The sequence below is a fragment of the Entelurus aequoreus genome, linkage group LG09 (genome assembly GCF_033978785.1).
Source record: "Entelurus aequoreus isolate RoL-2023_Sb linkage group LG09, RoL_Eaeq_v1.1, whole genome shotgun sequence".
Lineage (NCBI taxonomy): Eukaryota > Metazoa > Chordata > Actinopteri > Syngnathiformes > Syngnathidae > Entelurus > Entelurus aequoreus.
Window position 1 is genome coordinate 67378605 of NC_084739.1, and position 22317 is coordinate 67400921.

The window sequence follows — 22317 nt, forward strand, 5'->3', positions numbered from 1 at the left end:
CTAGAATTCACCAACTCGAGTATTTCATATATATATATATATATATATATATATATATATATATATATATATATATATATATATATATATATATATATATATATATATAATAAATATATAATATATAATAAATAAATATAGTATATAATAAATAAATAAATATATATATATATATATATATAATAAATAAATATAGTATATAATAAATAAATATATATATATATATATATATATATATATATATATATATATATATATATATATATATATATATATATATAATAAATAAATATAGTATATAATAAATAAATATATATATATATATATATATATATATATATATATATATATATATATATATATATATATATATATATATATATATATAAATGAAATACTTGACTTTCAGTGAATTCTAGTTATATATATATATATATATATATATATATATATATATATATATATATATATATATATATATATATATATACATATATATATATATATATATATATATATATATATATATATATATTGTATTTACATAGAAAAAAAAAATACTTGAATTTCAGTGTTCCAGTGGCTATCCATTAGATGGCAGTATTGTCCTGTTTAACTTTTCCGTTCATGATGAGTATATCATTTCGGCCGCCATGTCTGTAATTTCCTCGTTCTTCTGCTTCGTTTCCTTGTTGTGTGCGCAGTTGTGCACTCTACTCTCTAAAAGCCCTAGATGTTATGACGTCATTGGGCAGGCAAGCTGTTTTATATTGTGGGAAAGCGGACGTGAGAACAGGCTGTCCCCACTCAGTCTCAGGTCCGCATTGAGCTGGAGGGGGCGTGGCCTCCAGCTCCGGCTGAATACCGGGAGTTTGTCGGGAGAGGCGCTGAATATCGGGATTCTCCCGCTAAAAACGGGACGGTTGGCAAGTATGCTAAATACACTTTTGTACTTGGTATCATTACAGTGGATGTCAGGTGTAGATTTATTTACATTGTGGCGCCGGTGAGCTATTGTATCCTCCTCGTCCTCCGTTCTCCCTTTTCTGTCTACACACTGTATCTGCTTGTAAGTACTCTGTGTGTGCGCGCTGCCGAACATGCTCCTCTGCTCGTAAAACCAGCAATGTCACGACGTGACGACGCGCCGTCATGCCCGGAAACCGGTACTTTTCAAACAGAGTATAGTACCGTTTTTGATTCATTAGTCCCATGATACCACACTAGTACCGGTATAGCGTACAACCCTAGATTGTAGATATTTTGGAGGCGACAACTGTTGCTGCCTGTGTTTTTGTTCCAATATTGGAGCCGGTTCATCGCGTCGGCGAGGTTCAGCTTTGATGTGGCCAAGAAGCGGGAAGTCGTTCATTCCTTCACTAACGTGCTGACGAAGAAGGAAGAAGTGACAGAGTTAATGTTTGCCAACAACTGGATCTTCCTGTTTGCCAAAGTGAAGATGACGCTCACAGCAGGTGCCTTCCTAAAAGTCATTGTCATGCACCTTCATACTTCTCAAGGGTGCAGCGAGTCCTGCTTGTTGTAACAACGCTCGTTTGTTCAGTCTAAGTCCACATCAAGTCCCAGATGTGTAAATATTTATGTCGACATGTGTCACTTACGCAACATTAAAACCTGCACACAATGTCTTCCTGCTTAGTGCAAAGTAAGCTTCAAAATAAAAGTATGGCAGTATTAACCTGGATTCTACCGCACCAACAAACAAAATGTTTATGTCGACATGTGTCACTTACGCAACATTAAAACCTGCACAGAGTGACTTCCTGCTCAGCTTCAAAATAAAAGCATGACAGTATTAGACCAATTTCTACCACAGCAACAAAATATTTATGTCGACATGTGTCACTTACGCAACATTAAAACCTGCACAGAGTGACTTCCTGCTCAGCTTCAAAATAAAAGCATGACAGTATTAGACCAATTTCTACCACAGCAACAAAATATTTATGTCGACATGTGTCACTTACGCAACATTAAAACCTGCACACAATGTCTTCCTGCTTAGTGCAAAGTAAGCTTCAAAATAAAAGTATGGCAGTATTAACCTGGATTCTACCACAGCAACAAACAAAATGTTTATGTCGACATGTGTCACTCACGCAACATTAAAACCTGCACAGAGTGACTTCCTGCTCAGCTCTAAAATAAAAGCTTGGCAATATTAGACCAAATTCTACCAGAGCAACTAACAAAATATTGATGTCGACATGTGTCACTTACGCAACATTAAAACCTGCACACGGTGACTTCCTGCTCAGTGCAAAGTACGCTTCAAAATAAAAGTGTGGCAGTGTTAACCTGGATTCTACCACACTAACAAACAAAATGTTTATGTCGAAATGTGTCACTTACGCAACATTAAAACCTGTACAGGGTGACTTCCTGCTCAGCTTCAAAATAAAAGCATGACAGTATTAGACCAAATTCTACCACAGCAACTAACAAAATATTTATGTCGACATGTGTCACTTACGCAACATTAAAACCAGCACACAATGTCTTCCTGCTCAGTGCAAAGTAAGCTTCAAAATAAAAGTATGGCAGTATTAACCTGGATTCTACCACACCAACAAACAAAATGTTTATGTCGACATGTGTCACTTACGCAACATTAAAACCTGCACAGAGTGATTTCCTGCTCAGCTCCAAAATAAAAGCATGGCAATATTAGACCAAATTCTACAACAGCAACTAACAAAATGTTTATGTCGACATGTGCCACTTACGCAACAGTCAAACCTGCACACGGTGACTTCCTGCTCAGTGCAAAGTAAGCTTCAAAATAAAAGTATGGCAGTATTAACCTGGATTCTACCTGAGCAACAAACAAAATATTTATGTCGACATGTGTCACTTACGCAACATTAAAACCTGCACAGAGTGACTTCCTGCTCAGCTCCAAAATAAAAGCATGGCAATATTACACCAAATTCTACCACAGAAACTAACAAAATATTTATGTCGACATGTGTCACTTACGCAACAGTCAAACCTGCACACGGTGACTTCCTGCTCAGTGCAAAGTACGCTTCAAAATAAAAGTGTGGCAGTATTAACCTGGGTTCTACCATAGTACTAACAAAAGGTTTATGTCGACATGTGTTGTATTAATATCCTCATTATAAACCCAGCGTACCAAAACATGACAATTGTCCAATTCATGACGTCAACACTTGCACACAGTGACTTCCTGTTCAGCTTCAAAATAAAAGCGTGGCAGTAATAGCCCAAATTCTACCACAGCAACTAACACAATATTTACGTCCACATGTGTCACGTACGCAACATTAAAACCTGCACACGGTGACTTCCTGCTCAGCTTCAAAATAAAAGCATGACAGCATTAGCCCGAATTCTACCACAGAAACTAACAAAATGCACACATTTATTGATTTTTGTGAGGTTTCCGCCTGTACAAAAGCTTTAATGTCATTGTTAGGAAGACTGAGTATAAATATGAAAATAGAAGAATGAAAATATGTACAAATAGGAACCAAACTGCCGTGAATTTTAAAAAAAACTGCATAGTGTCAACATAAACGGGCTCAGATTGAATTTTAAATTGAGTTTTTTTCCTTAGTTCCATTTATTGCTTGGCTTTTTCTTGACCAACACTGGCTTGGTTTGAGGGTGTTTACTTAAAAAACAACTTCTTCTGTACGTGGAGAAAGTGAAGAGTCCAGCTGGTACTTGACCGGGCTGAGAAGCCTTTTCTACCCTCTCCTTCCAGACCACTTCATGGTTTTTATTCCATCTCTGCACCTTTAATCACCTCTTTGTTTCCCTCTTCACTCGCCCACCAAAACGCTTCTTTGTCGGCATACAACATCACCGCCATTGTGTTGGCTGCGCTGGTTCCAAGACTGAAATACTGAGAGATTGATGAAGAGCGTTACAGGACCAGAGTACTCAATCTGCATTCTTCCACCCGGCTGCTTAAAAACCGCTCAACACAAACACAAAACCGAGCCAAATATTACAAGTGTTCTAATTCTTGAACTGGATTTGAACGCCAGGGAGTAAAAATATGTCATAACTTAGATTTGAATTGGCTGAGAGAGTGTTGGAACGAAACTGAGAGGCAAGTTTCAGTTGATCTGACTCATGTAAACGTCCAATTAAAACGCATTAATCACACCAATAATGACTAATTAAAAACAGCAGCAATGATACAGCTAATTAAGAAATATAAATTCCTATGAAATACATGTGAAAAGGATAATTTACAGATATTTAATGTCCCTTATTACACTTGTTTTAATCTTGTGTGTGTGTTTCCATAAACGCCACATGTTGATGATGCAACAGGAACAGCAGCAATGATACAGCTAATTAAGAAACATACATCCCTATGAAATCCATGTGAAAAGGATCATTTATGGATATTTAATGTCCCTTATTACACTTGTTTTAATCTTGTGTGTGTGTTTCCATAAACGCCACATGTTGATGATGCAACAGGAACAGCAGCAATGATACAGCTAATTAAGAAACATACATCCCTATTAAATCCATGTGAAAAGGATCATTTATGGATATCTAATGTATCTTATTACACTTGTTTTAATCTTGTGTGTGTTTCCATAAATGCCACATGTTGATGATGCAACAGGAACAGCAGCAATGATACAGCTAATTAAGAAATATTCATCCCTATGAAATCCATGTGAAAAGGATCATTTATGGATATCTAATGTCCCTTATTACACTTGTTTTAATCTTGTGTGTTTCCATAAATGCCACATGTTGATGATGCAACAGGAACAGCAGCAATGATACAGCTAATTAAGAAACATACATCCCTATGAAATCCATGTGAAAAGGATCATTTATGGATATTTAATGTCCCTTATTACACTTGTTTTAATCTTGTGTGTGTGTTTCCATAAACGCCACATGTTGATGATGCAACAGGAACAGCAGCAATGATACAGCTAATTAAGAAACATACATCTCTATTAAATCCATGTGAAAAGGATCATTTATGGATATCTAATGTATCTTATTACACTTGTTTTAATCTTGTGTGTGTTTCCATAAACGCCACATGTTGATGATGCAACAGGAACAGCAGCAATGATACAACTAATTAAGAAATATACATCCTTATGAAATCCATGTGAAAAGGATCATTAATGGATATTTAATGTCCCTTATTACACTTGTTTTAATCTTGTGTGTGTGTTTCCATAAACGCCACATGTTGATGATGCAACAGGAACAGCAGCAATGATACAGCTAATTAAGAAACATACATCCCTATTAAATCCATGTGAAAAGGATCATTTATGGATATCTAATGTATCTTATTACACTTGTTTTAATCTTGTGTGTGTTTCCATAAATGCCACATGTTGATGATGCAACAGGAACAGCAGCAATGATACAGCTAATTAAGAAACATACATCCCTATTAAATCCATGTGAAAAGGATCATTAATGGATATTAATGTGCCAGCAACTTGAGGGTTGCAGGTTCGATCCCCGCTTCCGCCATCCTAGTCACTGCCGTTGTGTCCTTGGGCAAGACACTTTACTCACCTGCTCCCAGTGCCACCCACACTGCTTTAAATGTAACTTAGATATTGGGTTTCACAATGTAAAGCGCTTTGAGTCACTTGAGAAAAAGCGCTATATAAATGTAATTCACTTCACTTCACACTAATGTCCCTTATTACACTTGTTTTAATCTTGTGTGTGTGTTTCCATAAACGCCACATGTTGATGATGCAACAGGAACAGCAGCAATGATACAGCTAATTAAGAAACATACATCCCTATTAAATCCATGTGAAAAGGATCATTTATGGATATCTAATGTATCTTATTACACTTGTTTTAATCTTGTGTGTGTTTCCATAAACGCCACATGTTGATGATGCAACAGGAACAGCAGCAATGATACAACTAATTAAGAAATATACATCCTTATGAAATCCATGTGAAAAGGATCATTTATGGATATTTAATGTCCCTTATTACACTTGTTTTAATCTTGTGTGTGTGTTTCCATAAACGCCACATGTTGATGATGCAACAGGAACAGCAGCAATGATACAGCTAATTAAGAAACACACATCCCTATTAAATCCATGTGTAAAGGATCATTTATGGATATCTAATGTATCTTATTACACTTGTTTTAATCTTGTGTGTGTTTCCATAAACGCCACATGTTGATGATGCAACAGGAACAGCAGCAATGATAAAACTAATTAAGAAATATACATCCTTATGAAATCCATGTGAAAAGGATCATTAATGGATATTTAATGTCCCTTATTACACTTGTTTTAATCTTGTGTGTGTGTTTCCATAAACGCCACATGTTGATGATGCAACAGGAACAGCAGCAATGATACAGCTAATTAAGAAACATACATCCCTATTAAATCCATGTGAAAAGGATCATTTATGGATATCTAATGTATCTTATTACACTTGTTTTAATCTTGTGTGCGTTTCCATAAACGCCACATGTTGATGATGCAACAGGAACAGCAGCAATGATACAGCTAATTAAGAAATATTCATCCCTATGAAATCCATGTGAAAAGGATCATTTATGGATATTTAATGTCCCTTATTACACTTGTTTTAATCTTGTGTGTGTGTTTCCATAAACGCCACATGTTGATGATGCAACAGGAACAGCAGCAATGATACAGCTAATTAAGAAACATACATCCCTATTAAATCCATGTGAAAAGGATCATTTATGGATATCTAATGTATCTTATTACACTTGTTTTAATCTTGTGTGTGTTTCCATAAACGCCACATGTTGATGATGCAACAGGAACAGCAGCAATGATACAACTAATTAAGAAATATACATCCTTATGAAATCCATGTGAAAAGGATCATTAATGGATATTTAATGTCCCTTATTACACTTGTTTTAATCTTGTGTGTGTGTTTCCATAAACGCCACATGATGATGCAACAGGAACAGCAGCAATGATACAGCTAATTAAGAAACATACATCCCTATTAAATCCATGTGAAAAGGATCATTTATGGATATCTAATGTATCTTATTACACTTGTTTTAATCTTGTGTGTGTTTCCATAAATGCCACATGTTGATGATGCAACAGGAACAGCAGCAATGATACAGCTAATTAAGAAATATTCATCCCTATGAAATCCATGTGAAAAGGATCATTTATGGATATTTAATGTCCCTTATTACACTTGTTTTAATCTTGTGTGTGTGTTTCCATAAACACCACATGTTGATGATGCAACAGGAACAGCAGCAATGATACAGCTAATTAAGAAACATACATCCCTATGAAATCCATGTGAAAAGGATCATTTATGGATATCTAATGTCCCTTATTACACTTGTTTTAATCTTGTGTGTGTGTTTCCATAAACGCCACATATTGATGATGCAACAGGAACAGCAGCAATGATACAGCTAATTAAGAAATATACATCCTTATGTAATCCATGTGAAAAGGATCATTTATGGATATTTAATGTCCCTTATTACACTTGTTTTAATCTTGTGTGTGTGTTTCCATACACGCCACATATTGATGATGCAACAGGAACAGCAGCAATGATACAGCTAATTAAGAAACATACATCCCTATGAAATCCATGTGAAAAGGATCATTTATGGATATCTAATGTCCCTTATTACACATGTTTTAATCTTGTGTGTGTTTCCATAAATGCCACATGTTGATGATGCAACAGGAACAGCAGCAATGATACAGCTAATTAAGAAATATACATCCCTATGAAATCCATGTGAAAAGGATCATGTATGGGTATTTAATGTTCCTTATTACACTTGATTTAATCTTGTGTGTGTGTTTCCATAAACGCCACATTTTGAAGATGCAATGGGAAAAGCAGCAATTATACAGCTAATTAAGAAATATACATCCTTATGAAATCCATGTGAAAAGGATCATTTATGGATATTTAATGTCCCTTATTACACTTGTTTTAATCTTGTGTGGGTTTCCATAAACGCCACATGTTGATGATGCAACAGGAACAGCAGCAATGATACAGCTAATTAAGAAATATACATCCCTATGAAATCCATGTGAAAAGGATCATTTATGGATATTTAATGTCCCTTATTACACTTGCTTTAATCTTGTGTGTGTGATTCCATAAACGCCACATGTTGATGATGCAACAAGAACAGCAGCAATGATACAGCTAATTAAGAAACATACATCCCTATGAAATCCATGTGAAAAGGATCATTTATGGATATCTAATGTCCCTTATTACACTTGTTTTAATCTTGTGTGTGTGTTTCCATAAACGCCACATGTTGATGATGCAACAGGAACAGCAGCAATGATACAGCTAATTAAGAAATATACATCCCTATGAAATCCATGTGAACAGGATCATTTATGGATATTTAATGTCCCTTATTACACTTGTTTTAATCTTGTGTGTGTGTTTCCATAAACGCCACATGTTGATGATGCAACAGGAACAGCAGCAATGATACAGCTAATTAAGAAATATACATCCTTATGAAATCCATGTGAAAAGGATCATTTATGGATATTTAATGTTCCTTATTACACTTGTTTTAATCTTGTGTGGGTTTCCATAAACGCCACATGTTGATGATGCAACAGGAACAGCAGCAATGATACAGCTAATTAAGAAATATACATCCCTATGAAATCCATGTGAACAGGATCATTTATGGATATTTAATGTCCCTTATTACACTTGTTTTAATCTTGTGTGTGTGTTTCCATAAACGCCAGATGTCGGTGATGCAACGGTTCCTTTGTGTCCACCCTTGGCTCCTTTTTGTGCTTTTGTGGGGTGAAAAGGAGGCAAGGATAGAAGTTATCTGAGGCGATAAGAAGGCTAATAATAAGAACACTCCTCAGACAGGAAGTAGTTGAGTGGGAGATGGCTGGGGGGGGGGGGGGGCGCCAAGTCACTCACTCGCCTAACTTTAGCTGGCGTTTCAGGAACTGAGTCAAAAGACCCGCTTTGTGGTTCCTGTTCATGTGAGAGCTGCTCACATGAAAAAATAAATACATAAATAAGTGTAAAAAAAAGAGCTGCTCACATGAAAAAATAAATACATAAATGTAAAAAAAAGAGCTGCTCACGCTCCTCAACACGTTGTTGTGTAAACATCAGGACCGGTGGTGAGGGTTACGCAACACTTGATTTAAACATGGCCTCATTTCAATGTGCTGTCAAAAGTAAAACCCCGTTAATATAGAAAGTTGTCTTGATTTAGTTTTTGTTTCACTTTTATCATATTTTGATTTGTTTTATTATTATTTTTTTAATTTTAGCTACATATTTTATTCTATTTTGACTTTATACACATTTTTTTATATTACATTATTTTATTTGACCTTGTTTTATTTTATTATTGTATGTGTTATGTAGTTTTTATTATTGTTTTATGTATTTTAGTTACGTATTTTATTCTATTTTGACTTTATACACATTTTTTTATATTACATTATTTTATTTGACCTTGTTTTATTTTATTATTGTATGTGTTATGTAGTTTTTATTTATTTTAGCTACGTATTTTATTCTGTTTTGACTTTATACACATTTTTTATATTACATTATTTTATTTGACCTTGTTTTATTTTATTATTGTATGTGTTATGTAGTTTTTATTATTGTTTTATGTATTTTAGTTACGTATTTTATTCTATTTTGACTTTATACACATTTTTTTATATTACATTATTTTATTTGACCTTGTTTTATTTTATTATTGTATGTGTTATGTAGTTTTTATTTATTTTAGCTACGTATTTTATTCTGTTTTGACTTTATACACATTTTTTATATTACATTATTTTATTTGACCTTGTTTTATTTTATTATTGTATGTGTTATGTAGTTTTTATTATTTTTTTATGTATTTTAGTTACGTATTTTATTCTATTTTGACTTTATACACATTTTTTTATATTACACTATTTGATTTGACCTTGTTTTATTTTATTTTTGTATGTGTTATGTAGTTTTTATTTATTTTAGCTACGTATTTTATTCTGTTTTGACTTTATACACATTTTTTATATGACATTATTTTATTTGACCTTGTTTTATTTTATTATTGTATGTGTTATGTAGTTTTTTTTATGCATGATGCATTTATTTGTATAAATGTTTTACTATATCACCTACTACTATCCTATTTATTGTATTTGATGGATTTGTTTTCTTTCGCATTTTTTTATTTTACATATTTTTTTAGTTGGTGTATTTAGTTTTTTTACTTTATCAATGTTAGTTTTTGTTACATAGTTTTTTTTATGTATGGTGTATTATTGTATTAAAATGTTCAATATTTGTCTTAAAAACTTACTATTATCACAATACGTTTATTATGATGCATAATTTATGTTGTCTATTGTATTTTATTCATTTGTTTTTCACTTTTTATTTTGTTACATAATTATTTAAATTTTTTTTAATAGAATTTAGTGTAGTCATTTTATGTACATAGTTTATACCATTTTAATTTTACTATGTTTTTACTACTAGAACAAGTATATAATTATAATTGTATCTTCTATTATGTTATGATGCATCTTATTCATATTTAATTTAGAGATGATTAGAACATTTTTATAGAACGTTGTCTATCTGTGTTGGCCCTGCGATGAGGTGGCGACTTGTCCAGGGTGTACCCCGCTTTCCGCCCGAATGCAGCTGAGATAGACTCCACCACCCCCCGCGACCCCGAAAGGGACAAGCGGTAGAAAATGGATGGATGGATGTCTTGATTTAGTTTTTGTTTCACTTTTATCATGTTTTGTAGTTTGTTTGTTTTTAGTTTAGTTTACTAATTGTATTCTATTTTGACTTTATACACATTTTTTAAATTACATTATTTTATTTTACCTTGTTTTATATTTGTTATATTTTATTATGTAGTTTTTTTTATGCTTGGCATTTTTTATTATTAATTATATAATTGTTTTACTATATCACCTACTACTATCCTATTTATTGTATATGATGGATTTGTTTTCTTTCGCGTTTTTTAATTTTACATATTTTTTTTATTTGGTGTATTTAGTTTTTTTACTTTATTAATGATATTGTTTTTGTTACGTAATTTAGTTTTTATGTATGGTGTATTCATTTTATTAAAATGTTCAATATTTGTCTTAAAAACGTATTTATTATCATAATACGTTTATTATGATGCATAATTTATGTTGTCTATTGTATTTTATTCATTTATTTTTCACTTTTTATTTCATTACATAGTTATTTAAATGTATAATTATTTTTTTTAAATTTAATTTAGTGTCGTCATTTTATGTACATAGTTTATACCATTTATTTTTTTTATGTTACTATGTTTTTAGATACAAGAACAAATACATAATTATAATTGTATCTTCTATTATGTTATGATGCATCATATTCATATGTTAATTAGAGATGATTAGAACATAAAGTAGCAGATACAGCACAGGAACATTCTAGTGGTTTTAGGAATTTTCGGGAAAAAATGTTTGCCTCCCAAGGTTTGAACTGCACCTGGGGGGGGGGGGGGCTGCTATATGAAAGCTAACTTAGAGTAGTCCGTGTACAGCTTGTATATCCACCGAAAGTGAGGCAACACCAGTCATTATTGTGGTCGTACAGAACACGGCTGCCCACAGATTACTCTAAAGTAGGTAAAAAGTGTATTTACTAGTAATGTGCTCCTCCTGTGTGTCCACAGACCGTGACCTTTACTCCGCTCGCGCTTTCACCGCCAAACACACGTCCGACTTCCAGCAGAGGAAGCGCGGTGACCCGCTTCCTCTCAGCTTTTTTGGCGAGGAATGCCACCAGCAATGTGGCGACCACGACCACATCCATCCGGACCATCACCCTCCTCACTATGAACAACGCCCCTTGGACGACTGCTGCCGCCGTGACCCGAACCGCGTGCAGCTGCCGGACCGCCACAGCGAGATGGGGCCCAATCACCCACTCAAGATCTTAGGTAGGAATTGTAATTACGGTGAGGGCGTCCTGCACCCACTCATTGCTCCCTTGCCATCCCTCCTCCATCCTTCCAAATGTGGGCGAGAACACAAGGGGGGGGGGGAGTCTCCACCCGCCCACTGGGTTGCCATGGAGACATGCAGCCAGCGAGGCGAGTGACAGTTATGTCGCCGAGCGTTGTCAAGTGGAACAGACGGGACTGTGACGCTCCCTCCCACATGCTTTCTGTTTCTCTTCCTCAAGACTCCACGTCAACTTTGATGGCACATTTAACACCTTTTTGGAAGTGCAAAGTAAAATTGATCATTATTAGCAAACATTGCACTTAAAGTAGGTCAACTGTTACTTTAGAGCAGGGTTTTTCAACCACTGTGCCGCGGCAGCACTAGTGTGCCGTGAGATACAGTCTGGTGTGCCGTGGGAGATGATCTGATTTCACCTATTTGGGTTACAAATATATTTTTGCAAAGCAGTAATTATAGTCTGCAAATGATGTGTTGTTGTTGAGTGTCGGTGCTGTCTAGAGCTCGGCAGAGTAACCCTGTAATACTCTTCCATATCAGTAGGTGGCGGCAGGTAGCTAATTGCTTTGTAGATGTCGGAAACAGCGGGAGGCAGGGTGCAGAGTAAAAAGGTGTCTAATGCTTAAACCAAAAATAAACAAAAGGTGAGTGCCCCTAAGAAAAGGCATTGAATCTTAGGGAAGGCTATGCAGGACGAAACTCAAACCGAACTGGCTGCAAAGTAAACAAAAACAGAATGCTGGACGACAGCAAAGACTTACTGTGGAGCAAAGACGGCGTCCACAAAGTACATAAAGTAGATAAAAACAACTGGAATATTCTTGATTGCTAAAACAAAGTAGATGCGGGAAATATCGCTCAAAGGAAGACATGAAACTGCTACAGGAAAATACCAAAAAAAGAGAAAAAGCCACCAAAATAGGAGCGCAAGACAAGAAGTAAAACACTACACACAGGAAAACAGCAAAAAAGTCCAAATAAGTCAGGGTGTGATGTGACAGGTGGTGACAGTACACCTACTTTGAGACAAGAGCTATACTGATGCATGCTTGGTTATGCTTTAAAGTCATATCCAACAATTGCGACAACGACTTTTTACCGTCAACTGAGTTTCGTTTTTGAATGATTTCCGCTGGTGGTGTGCCTCCGGATTTTTTCAATGTTCAAAAAAGGTTGACAAACACTGCTTTAGTGGGACGTAAACGTGTAATTGCAGGGAGAAGGTATGGCTACAAAGTAAACAAAAACAGAATGCTGGACGACCGCAAAGACTTACTGTGGAGCAAAGACGGCGTCCACAATGTACGTCCAAACATGACATGACCATCAACAATGTCCCCACAAAGAAGGATAAAAACAAGTGAAATATTCTTGATTGCTAAAACAAAGTAGATGCGGGAAATATCGCTCAAAGGAAGACATGAAACTGCTACAGGAAAATACCAAAAAAAGAGAAAAAGACACCAAAATAGGAGCGCAAGACAAGAAGTAAAACACTACACACGGGAAAACAGCAAAAAAGTCCAAATAAGTCAGGGTGTGATGTGACAGGTGGTCACAGTACACCTACTTTGAGACAAGAGCTATAGTGATGCATGCTTGGTTATGCTTTAAAGTCATATCCAACAATTGCGACAACGACTTTTTACCGTCAACTGAGTTTCGTTTTTGAATGATTTCTGCTGGTGGTGTTCCTCAGGATTTTTGTCAACGCAAAAAAACAGTGCAAGAAGCCACCTGGCCACCCGTTAAATATTAAAGGGTGGGAAATTGTCACCATCTTCTGGGCTATGTGGGGAACTCGGATCAGTGGCGCATGCAGAGCATTTACCTATATGACCCAATACAAACACCCTTTCCTAGTCATGGTACAGGAAAACAAATAAAAATTCAACTAGCACAAAAAGTCAACACAGCTGCTCTCTGAACTTTGTGGATATTAGGAAAAACAATGTCATTGCCATCAAAAATTCGAAATCACACCCCTTTAAATCCATTGCAAAGCATGATGGGAAAAAATGCAAAACACTCCACGCTTATCCATGTTTGAGTTTTAGCTGCTTGATATTTCTGATCGATGACAAAGATTTAAAGAGGTCGTCATGGAAGTAAAGAAGGTAGGAGTTGAACTGTCACATACTCTTAATATTCAATTATAATCATTAGTATCTATCCATTATATTAATATGTAAACACACACATATATACATACTTACTATTACATTTGTTTTAGTAAAAAGTTAAAGTTTTTTCTCTTTTTGCCATTCTAGAATATTATGTTTTCTTGTAAAAATCAAAACCGTTTGATACATAATATTTCAACATTCTTTAAAAATAGAAAGTATTTTTTTCATTTTTTAAGCAATAGTTCTTTAAAGATTTTGCTTCTTTTTTTTTTTTTCCTAGCAAAATTGTGACTTTTGTAAGATAATTCCGAATAACTCCCACATAATATTGCAAATAATATTTTAACGTGCTCGTTTTTTCTCAAAATGCAAAAAAAAATATTCTCACAATAATGCAACTTTATTGTAATTTAACTTATTGTAATATTTTGACTTTTTATTACATTATAGTTTTACTTCCAGCTTGTAAAATTGCATTGAACTCTCTCTTTCCTGTAAGAAATAATAGAAATTAAAGCTGCAAGCAGCGATGGACGGGACCAACTTTGACGGCACATAAAATCAGAACCGGAGCCGTAATTAAAACTCTTTCATCAACTTTTAATCAGAAGGGTTCAATCTCTCTTCTGTGCTAGTTTGAAGCCGACACGACAAACGCGCTCAGAGGAGATAATGTTTGAAAAAAGGTGACCGGTTTTTACAAAACTTTTGTTTTGAAGGGGGAATTGCAAACTTCCTGTTGATTTTTGCTGGGGGTTGTCAGTGAATGAAATCTAGGTCTAAGTGAGACCTACATAGAGGTTTTTGTTTCATGTCTCTACGACATTTCTACTGGAAGTTACAGGCAATTTTGTCTGTTTTCTTCCTAGGAGCAGTTTTGTCTATGTTTTCTTACTAGGGGGCGCTAGAGCGCAATTTTGAGTTTTGGGGTTGGGTTTTTTATTAGATCGCAATTTTTGCCAGTCCTGATGTGTGTGTCCAGTTTGGTGAGTTTTGAAGCATTTTAAGGGGGTCAAATTATAGCTCAAAGAGGCAAAGGTGACTGTTTTTACAAAACTTTTGTTTTGATGGGGGAATTGCAAACTTCCTGTTGATTTTTGCAGAAGGATGTCAGTGTATGAAAACTAGGTCTAAGTGAGACCTACATAGAGGTTTTTGTTTCATGTCTCTACAACATTCCTACTGGAAGTTACAGGCAGTTTTGTCTGTGTTTTCTTCCTAGGGGGCGCTAGAGCGCAATTTTGAGTTTTGGGGCTAGGTTTTTTGATTAGATCGCAATTTTTGCCAGTCCTGATGTATGTGTCAAATATGGTGAGTTTTGAAGCATGTTAAGGGGGTCAATTTATAGCTCAAAGAGGCAAAGGTGATTGTTTTTACAAAACTTTTGTTTTGAAGGGGGAATTGCAAACTTCCTGTTGATTTTTGCAGAAGGATGTAAGTGTATGAAAACTAGGTCTAAGTGAGACCTACATAGAGGTTTTTGTTTCATGTCTCTACAACATTCCTACTGGAAGTTACAGGCAGTTTTGTCTGTGTTTTCTTCCTAGGGGGCGCTACAGCGCAATTTTGAGTTTTGGGGCTAGGTTTTTCGATTAGATCGCACTTTTTGCCAGTCCTGATGTATGTGTCAAATATGGTGACTTTTGAAGCATGTTAAGGGGGTCAAATTATAGCTCAAAGAGGCAAAGGTGACTGTTTTTACAAAACTTTTGTTTTGAAGGGGGAATTGCAAACTTCCTGTTGATTTTTGCAGAAGGATGTAAGTGTATGAAAACTAGGTCTAAGTGAGACCTACATAGAGGTTTTTGTTTCATGTCTCTACAACATTCCTACTGGAAGTTACAGGCAGTTTTGTCTGTGTTTCCTTCCTAGGGGGCGCTACAGCGCAATTTTGAGTTTTGGGGCTAGGTTTTTCGATTAGATCGCAATTTTTGCCAGTCCTGATGTATGTGTCAAATATGGTGAGTTTTGAAGCATGTTAAGGGGGTCAAATTATAGCTCAAAGAGGCAAAGGTGACTGTTTTTACAAAACTTTTGTTTTGATGGGGGAATTGCAAACTTCCTGTTGATTTTTGCAGAAGGATGTCAGTGTATGAAAACTAGGTCTAAGTGAGACCTACATAGAGGTTTTTGTTTCATGTCTCTACAACATTCCTACTGGAAGTTACAGGCAGTTTTGTCTGTGTTTTCTTCCTAGGGGGCGCTAGAGCGCAATTTTGAGTTTTGGGGCTAGGTTTTTTGATTAGATCGCAATTTTTGCCAGTCCTGATGTATGTGTCAAATATGGTGAGTTTTGAAGCATGTTAAGGGGGTCAATTTATAGCTCAAAGAGGCAAAGGTGATTGTTTTTACAAAACTTTTGTTTTGATGGGGGAATTGCAAACTTCCTGTTGATTTTTGCAGAAGGATGTAAGTGTATGAAAACTAAGTCTAAGTGAGACCTACATAGAGGTTTTTGTTTCATGTCTCTACAACATTCCTACTGGAAGTTACAGGCAGTTTTGTCTGTGTTTTCTTCCTAGGGGGCGCTACAGCGCAATTTTGAGTTTTGGGGCTAGGTTTTTCAATTAGATCGCAATTTTTGCCAGTCCTGATGTATGTGTCAAATATGGTGAGTTTTGAAGCATGTTAAGGGGGTCAATTTATAGCTCAAAGAGGCAAAGGTGATTGTTTTTACAAAACTTTTGTTTTGAAGGGGGAATTGCAAACTTCCTGTTGATTTTTGCAGAAGGATGTCAGTGTATGAAAACTAGGTCTAAGTGAGACCGACATAGAGGTTTTTGTTTCATGTCTCTACAACATTCCTACTGGAAGTTACAGGCAGTTTTGTCTGTGTTTTCTTCCTAGAGGGCGCTAGAGCGCAATTTTGAGTTTTGGGGCTAGGTTTTTTGATTAGATCGCAATTTTTGCCAGTCCTGATGTATGTGTCAAATATGGTGAGTTTTGAAGCATGTTAAGGGGGTCAAATTACAGCTCAAAGAGGCGGCGGTATAATAGTAATAAAACCTTACAAATACAATAGGACGGTCCTCTGTCCCAAAGGGACATTCAGTCCCTAATATTCCGTTCCAGGGTCAAACTGTCCATCAACCTAAAGCTTTTTAACTGTTGTTCATGTTTTAACTGGCAAATAAGTGAGAAAAATCCACTTTGTTAATTTTGTTGTACATTTTCAGACGCAGATGTCCGACATCCGTCACCCCCCAGCTCCCCCCTTCCTCCCTCTGTGATTGACATGGACACAAATGTGTCTCACAAACCCAGAAAGGTCTACGTGAAGCAACGCGTGTCCGGCTCGGCACTTCCTTCACACGCAGGTTTGCAGCAAAAACTCCTTCCTAGCTTTGCTCAAATAGCATTAACACCATGGTTTGTAAACTGTTTACACGCCATACCGTAGACGACAGGGTATAAAGAAAACAAAATGGAGTGCTGGAACACAGCAAAAACACTTACACAGCAAAATGTGGAGCAGACGGCGTCCACAAAGTACATCCGTACAGGAGGTACTTCAACTTGTAAACAGTACCGTATATACTTTATCATAGATGTAACTCTTATGGGTATAAAAGGTACTTCAACAAGTAAACAGTAAAGTGTCAACTTAATTGACATATATTTAACTCGTATGAGTATAAAAGGTACTTCAACACGTAAACAGTACAATATGTACTTGTCATATATTTAACCCTTTTATGAGTATAAAGGGTACTTCAACATGTAAACAGTACAGTATGTACTTGTCATATATTTAACCCTAGATATATGATATAAGGGGACTTCAACATTTAAACTACAGTTTATACTTTATTATCATATATGTAACTCGTATGGGTGTAAAGGGTACTTCAACATGTACACAGTACAGTATATACTTTATCATATATGTAAATCTTATGGGTATAAAGGGTACTTCATGTAAACAGTACAGTATGTACTTTATTATCATATATGTAACTCTTAAGGGTATAAAGAACAAAACTACACTGGACAGGGTATAGAGAAAACAAAATGGAGTGCTGGAACACAGCAAAAACACTTACACAGCAAAATGTGGAGCAGACGGCGTCCACAAAGTACATCCGAACAGGAGGTACTTCAACTTGTAAACAGTACAGTATATACTTTATCATATATGTAAATCTTATGGGTGTAAAGGATAACTTCAACATGTACACAGTACAGTATATACTTTATTATCATATATTTAACTCTAATGGGTTTAAAAGGTACTTCAACACGTAAACAGTACAATATGTACTTGTCATATATTTAACCCTTTTATGAGTATAAAGGGCACTTCAACATGTAAACAGAACAGTATGTAGTTGTCGTATATTTAACCCTAGATATATAAAGGTACTTTATAGGTATTTTTATTTTTTACCTTTTTTGTTATACTTTGTAGCACTTTGACATTTTAACAAATATAAAGTGTGTTACAAATGTAATTCATTATTATTATGATTACAGTATGTACTTGTCATATATTTAACCCTAGATATATGATATAAGGGGACTTCAACATGTACACAGTACAGTTTATACTTTATTATCATATATGTAACTCTTATGGGTACAAAAGGTACGTCAACATGTAAACAGTACAGTATGTACTTTATTATCATAAAAGGTAACTCTTACGGGTATAAAGAACAAAACTACACTGGAAAGGTTATAAAGAAAACAAAACGGAGTGCTGGAACACAGCAAAAACACTTACACAGCAAAATGTGGAGCAGACGGCGTCCACAAAGTACATCCGTACAGGAGGTACTTCAACTTGTAAACAGTACCGTATATACTTTATCATAGATGTAACTCTTATGGGTATAAAAGGAACTTCAACATGTAAACAGTAAAGTATAAACTTAATTGTCATATATTTAACTCGTATGGGTATAAAAGGTACTTCAACACGTAAACAGTACAATATGTACTTGTCATATATTTAACCCTAGATATATAAGGGTACTTCAACATGTAAACAGTACAGCTTTCATGTTTTTATTTCTATTTTATCTATGTTTATATGTTTTATCGAGTGTTTATCTAGTGTTTTTCATGTTTTTATTTCTATTTTAATTTTCTATTATATATTGTAACATTTTACTTTTATTTTTTACCTTTTTTATACTTTGTAGCACTAGATTTTAACAAATGTAAAGTGTGTTACAAATGTAATTCATTATTATTAATTATTATTATAGTATGTACTTGTCATATATTTAACCCTAGATGTATGATATAAGGGGACTTCAACATTTAAACAGTATAGTTTATACTTTATTATCACATATGTAACTCTTATGGGTGTAAAGGGTAACTTCAACATGTAAACAGTACAGTATGTACTTTATTATCATATTGGTAACTCTTATGGGTATAAAGAATAAAACTACACTGGACAGGGTATAAAGAAAACAAAACGGAGTGCTGGAACACAGCAAAAACACTTACACAGCAAAATGTGGAGCAGACGGCGTCCACAAAGTACATCCGTACAGGAGGTACTTCAACATGTAAACAGTACAGTATATACTTTATCATATATGTAATTCTGAGTATAAAGGGTACTTCAACATGTCAACAGTACAGTATGTACTTTATTATCATGTATGTAACTCTTATGGGTATAAAGGGTACATCATGTAAACAGTATGTACTTTATCATATAGGTAACTCTTAAGGGTATAAAGAACAAAACTACAATGGACAGGGTATAAAGAAAACAAAATGGAGTGCTGGAACACAGCAAAAACACTTACACAGCAAAATGTGGAGCAGACGGCGTCCACAAAGTACATCCGTACAAGAGGTACTTCAACTTGCAAACAGTACCGTGTATACTTTATCATATATGTAACTCTTATGGGTATAAAGGGTACTTCAAAACACGTAAACAGTAAAGTATAAACTTAATTGTCATATATTTAACCCTTATTCCATCCTTCCTGTGTTAGCGTGTTAGCGCGTTGCCACTAAATTCCACCGTTACAACATTTCACACAGACAAGCAGAGCGCGGGAGAGGAAGTACGGAACAAAGAAAATAAATCCATCTGATTTGCAGAATAAAATTTCGAAAATGTTTTTTTATTTAAAGGTTTTTTTTCATTTGTGTCACTGAAGGACAAATAAAGTAATTATTTACACACACGTTCTTGTAATTGTTACCTTTTTGAGACCTCTGAAAAATGCCTACCTCTTTAGGACCACCCTTTCTAGATATATAAAGATTTGTATTTACAACATTAATAATATATACATACTATGCAAATATAAAAAATGTCAGCTTTCAGTTTTTTTATTTTGTGTTTGTAATTGGTTTTTAATCTTCATTATTTACTTCAAGTTATTACAGTATGTCTCTATATAAAAAATGTTTTGTTTTTTTTAAAATTTTGGGCCAAAGGGGGCGCATTTCAATTTCTTACACACACTTGTTATTACATATGTTGGCCAGAGGGGGAGCACTTTAAAAGCGACACACAGTCAATTTGAAAAAAAATCCCTCCTTTTTGGGACCACCCTCATTTTGACCAGCAGGGGTGCAGATGAGACATTGTCTATTAGACGCAATGTTATTGGGACCATGATTTATGTCATCACTTGTTCACACCTCCTCATATGGAAGATACTTTTCCTTCTTTATGTCTCAAGAAGGGTAGAAATACAAGAACCCACACACACACACACACACACACACACACACATTCTTGTCACACACACACACATTCTTGTATTTGTTTTCTTCTTGAGACCGCCAAAAAATGCCCACCTCTTTAGGACCCCCTTTTATAGATATATAAAGATTTGTATTTACAACATTAATAATATATACATACTATGCAAATATAAAAAAGGTAAGCTTTTAGATGATTTTTTTGTTGTTGAATTTTTTGTTTGTAATTGTTTTTTAATCTTCATTATTTACTTTAAGTTATTACAGTATGTCTCTACGTACATATTTATACATTTTTATATATTAATTTTGGGCAAAAAAGGGCGCATTTAAATTTTTTTTACACACACTTGTTATTTCATATGTTGACCAGAGGAGGCGCACTTTTAAAACCGACACTAATTTTGATAGATGTCACCAGCAGGGGTGCAAATGAGACATTGTCTATTAGATGCAATGTTATTGGGACCATGATTTATGTCATCACTTGTTCACACCTCCTCGTATGGAAGATACTTTTCCTTCTTCATGTCTCAAGAAGGGTAGAAATACAAGAACACACACACACACACACACACACACACACACACATTCTTGTCACTCACACACATTCTTGTATTTGTTTTCTTCTTGAGACCGCCAAAAAATGCCCACCTCTTTAGGACCCCCTTTTATAGATATATAAAGATTTGTATTTACAACATTAATAATATATACATACTATGCAAATATAAAAAAGGTAAGCTTTTAGTTGATTTTTTTGTTGTTGAATTTTTTGTTTGTAATTGTTTTTTAATCTTCATTATTTACTTTAAGTTATTACAGTATGTCTCTACGTACATATTTATACATTTTTATATATTAATTTTGGGCAAAAAAGGGCGCATTTAATTTTTTTTTACACACACTTGTTATTTCATATGTTGACCAGAGGAGGCGCACTTTTAAAACCGACACTAATTTTGATAGATGTCACCAGCAGGGGTGCAAATGAGACATTGTCTATTAGATGCAATGTTATTGGGACCATGATTTATGTCATCACTTGTTCACACCTCCTCGTATGGAAGATACTTTTCCTTCTTCATGTCTCAAGAAGGGTAGAAATACAAGAACACACACACACACACACACACACACACAATAAAGTGTTGTCAAATGATAACATTTTGAAATCAGATTAATTACACTTTTGAATGAACCTTGATTAATAACAGGTTATCACACTCGTGCATAATTTAGACTACTTTAAAAAATTAAACACAATTGCAATTTGTTTGTCGGATAGTCGAGCCTTTTACTTTTTATACGTTTTACTTTTGCATTTATTTGTTCAAAACTTGTTTTATCTAAAGTCCAGTCAGGGTTGATTGTGAAGGGAAATTTGCCATTGAGCACAAATGTCAAAGTCTCCGAAATATCGGTATGCTTACGTTTCATGTGTCAGGTAAACGGCGAGGAATGGGGGGGGG

At 34.8% G+C, this 22317-nt stretch overlaps 1 protein-coding gene across 1 annotated transcript in view; it reads left to right on the plus strand.

Annotated features, from left to right (window-relative positions):
- Positions 1-22317, plus strand: part of LOC133657638 (E3 ubiquitin-protein ligase NEURL1-like) — a 61843-nt gene that overhangs the window by 34782 nt on the left and 4744 nt on the right. Inside the window, exons 5-6 of the mRNA XM_062059204.1 lie at positions 11744-12010; positions 17338-17478. Of these exons, the coding sequence (XP_061915188.1) occupies positions 11744-12010; positions 17338-17478 (408 nt within the window). The remainder of the gene's footprint in view (positions 1-11743; positions 12011-17337; positions 17479-22317) is intronic.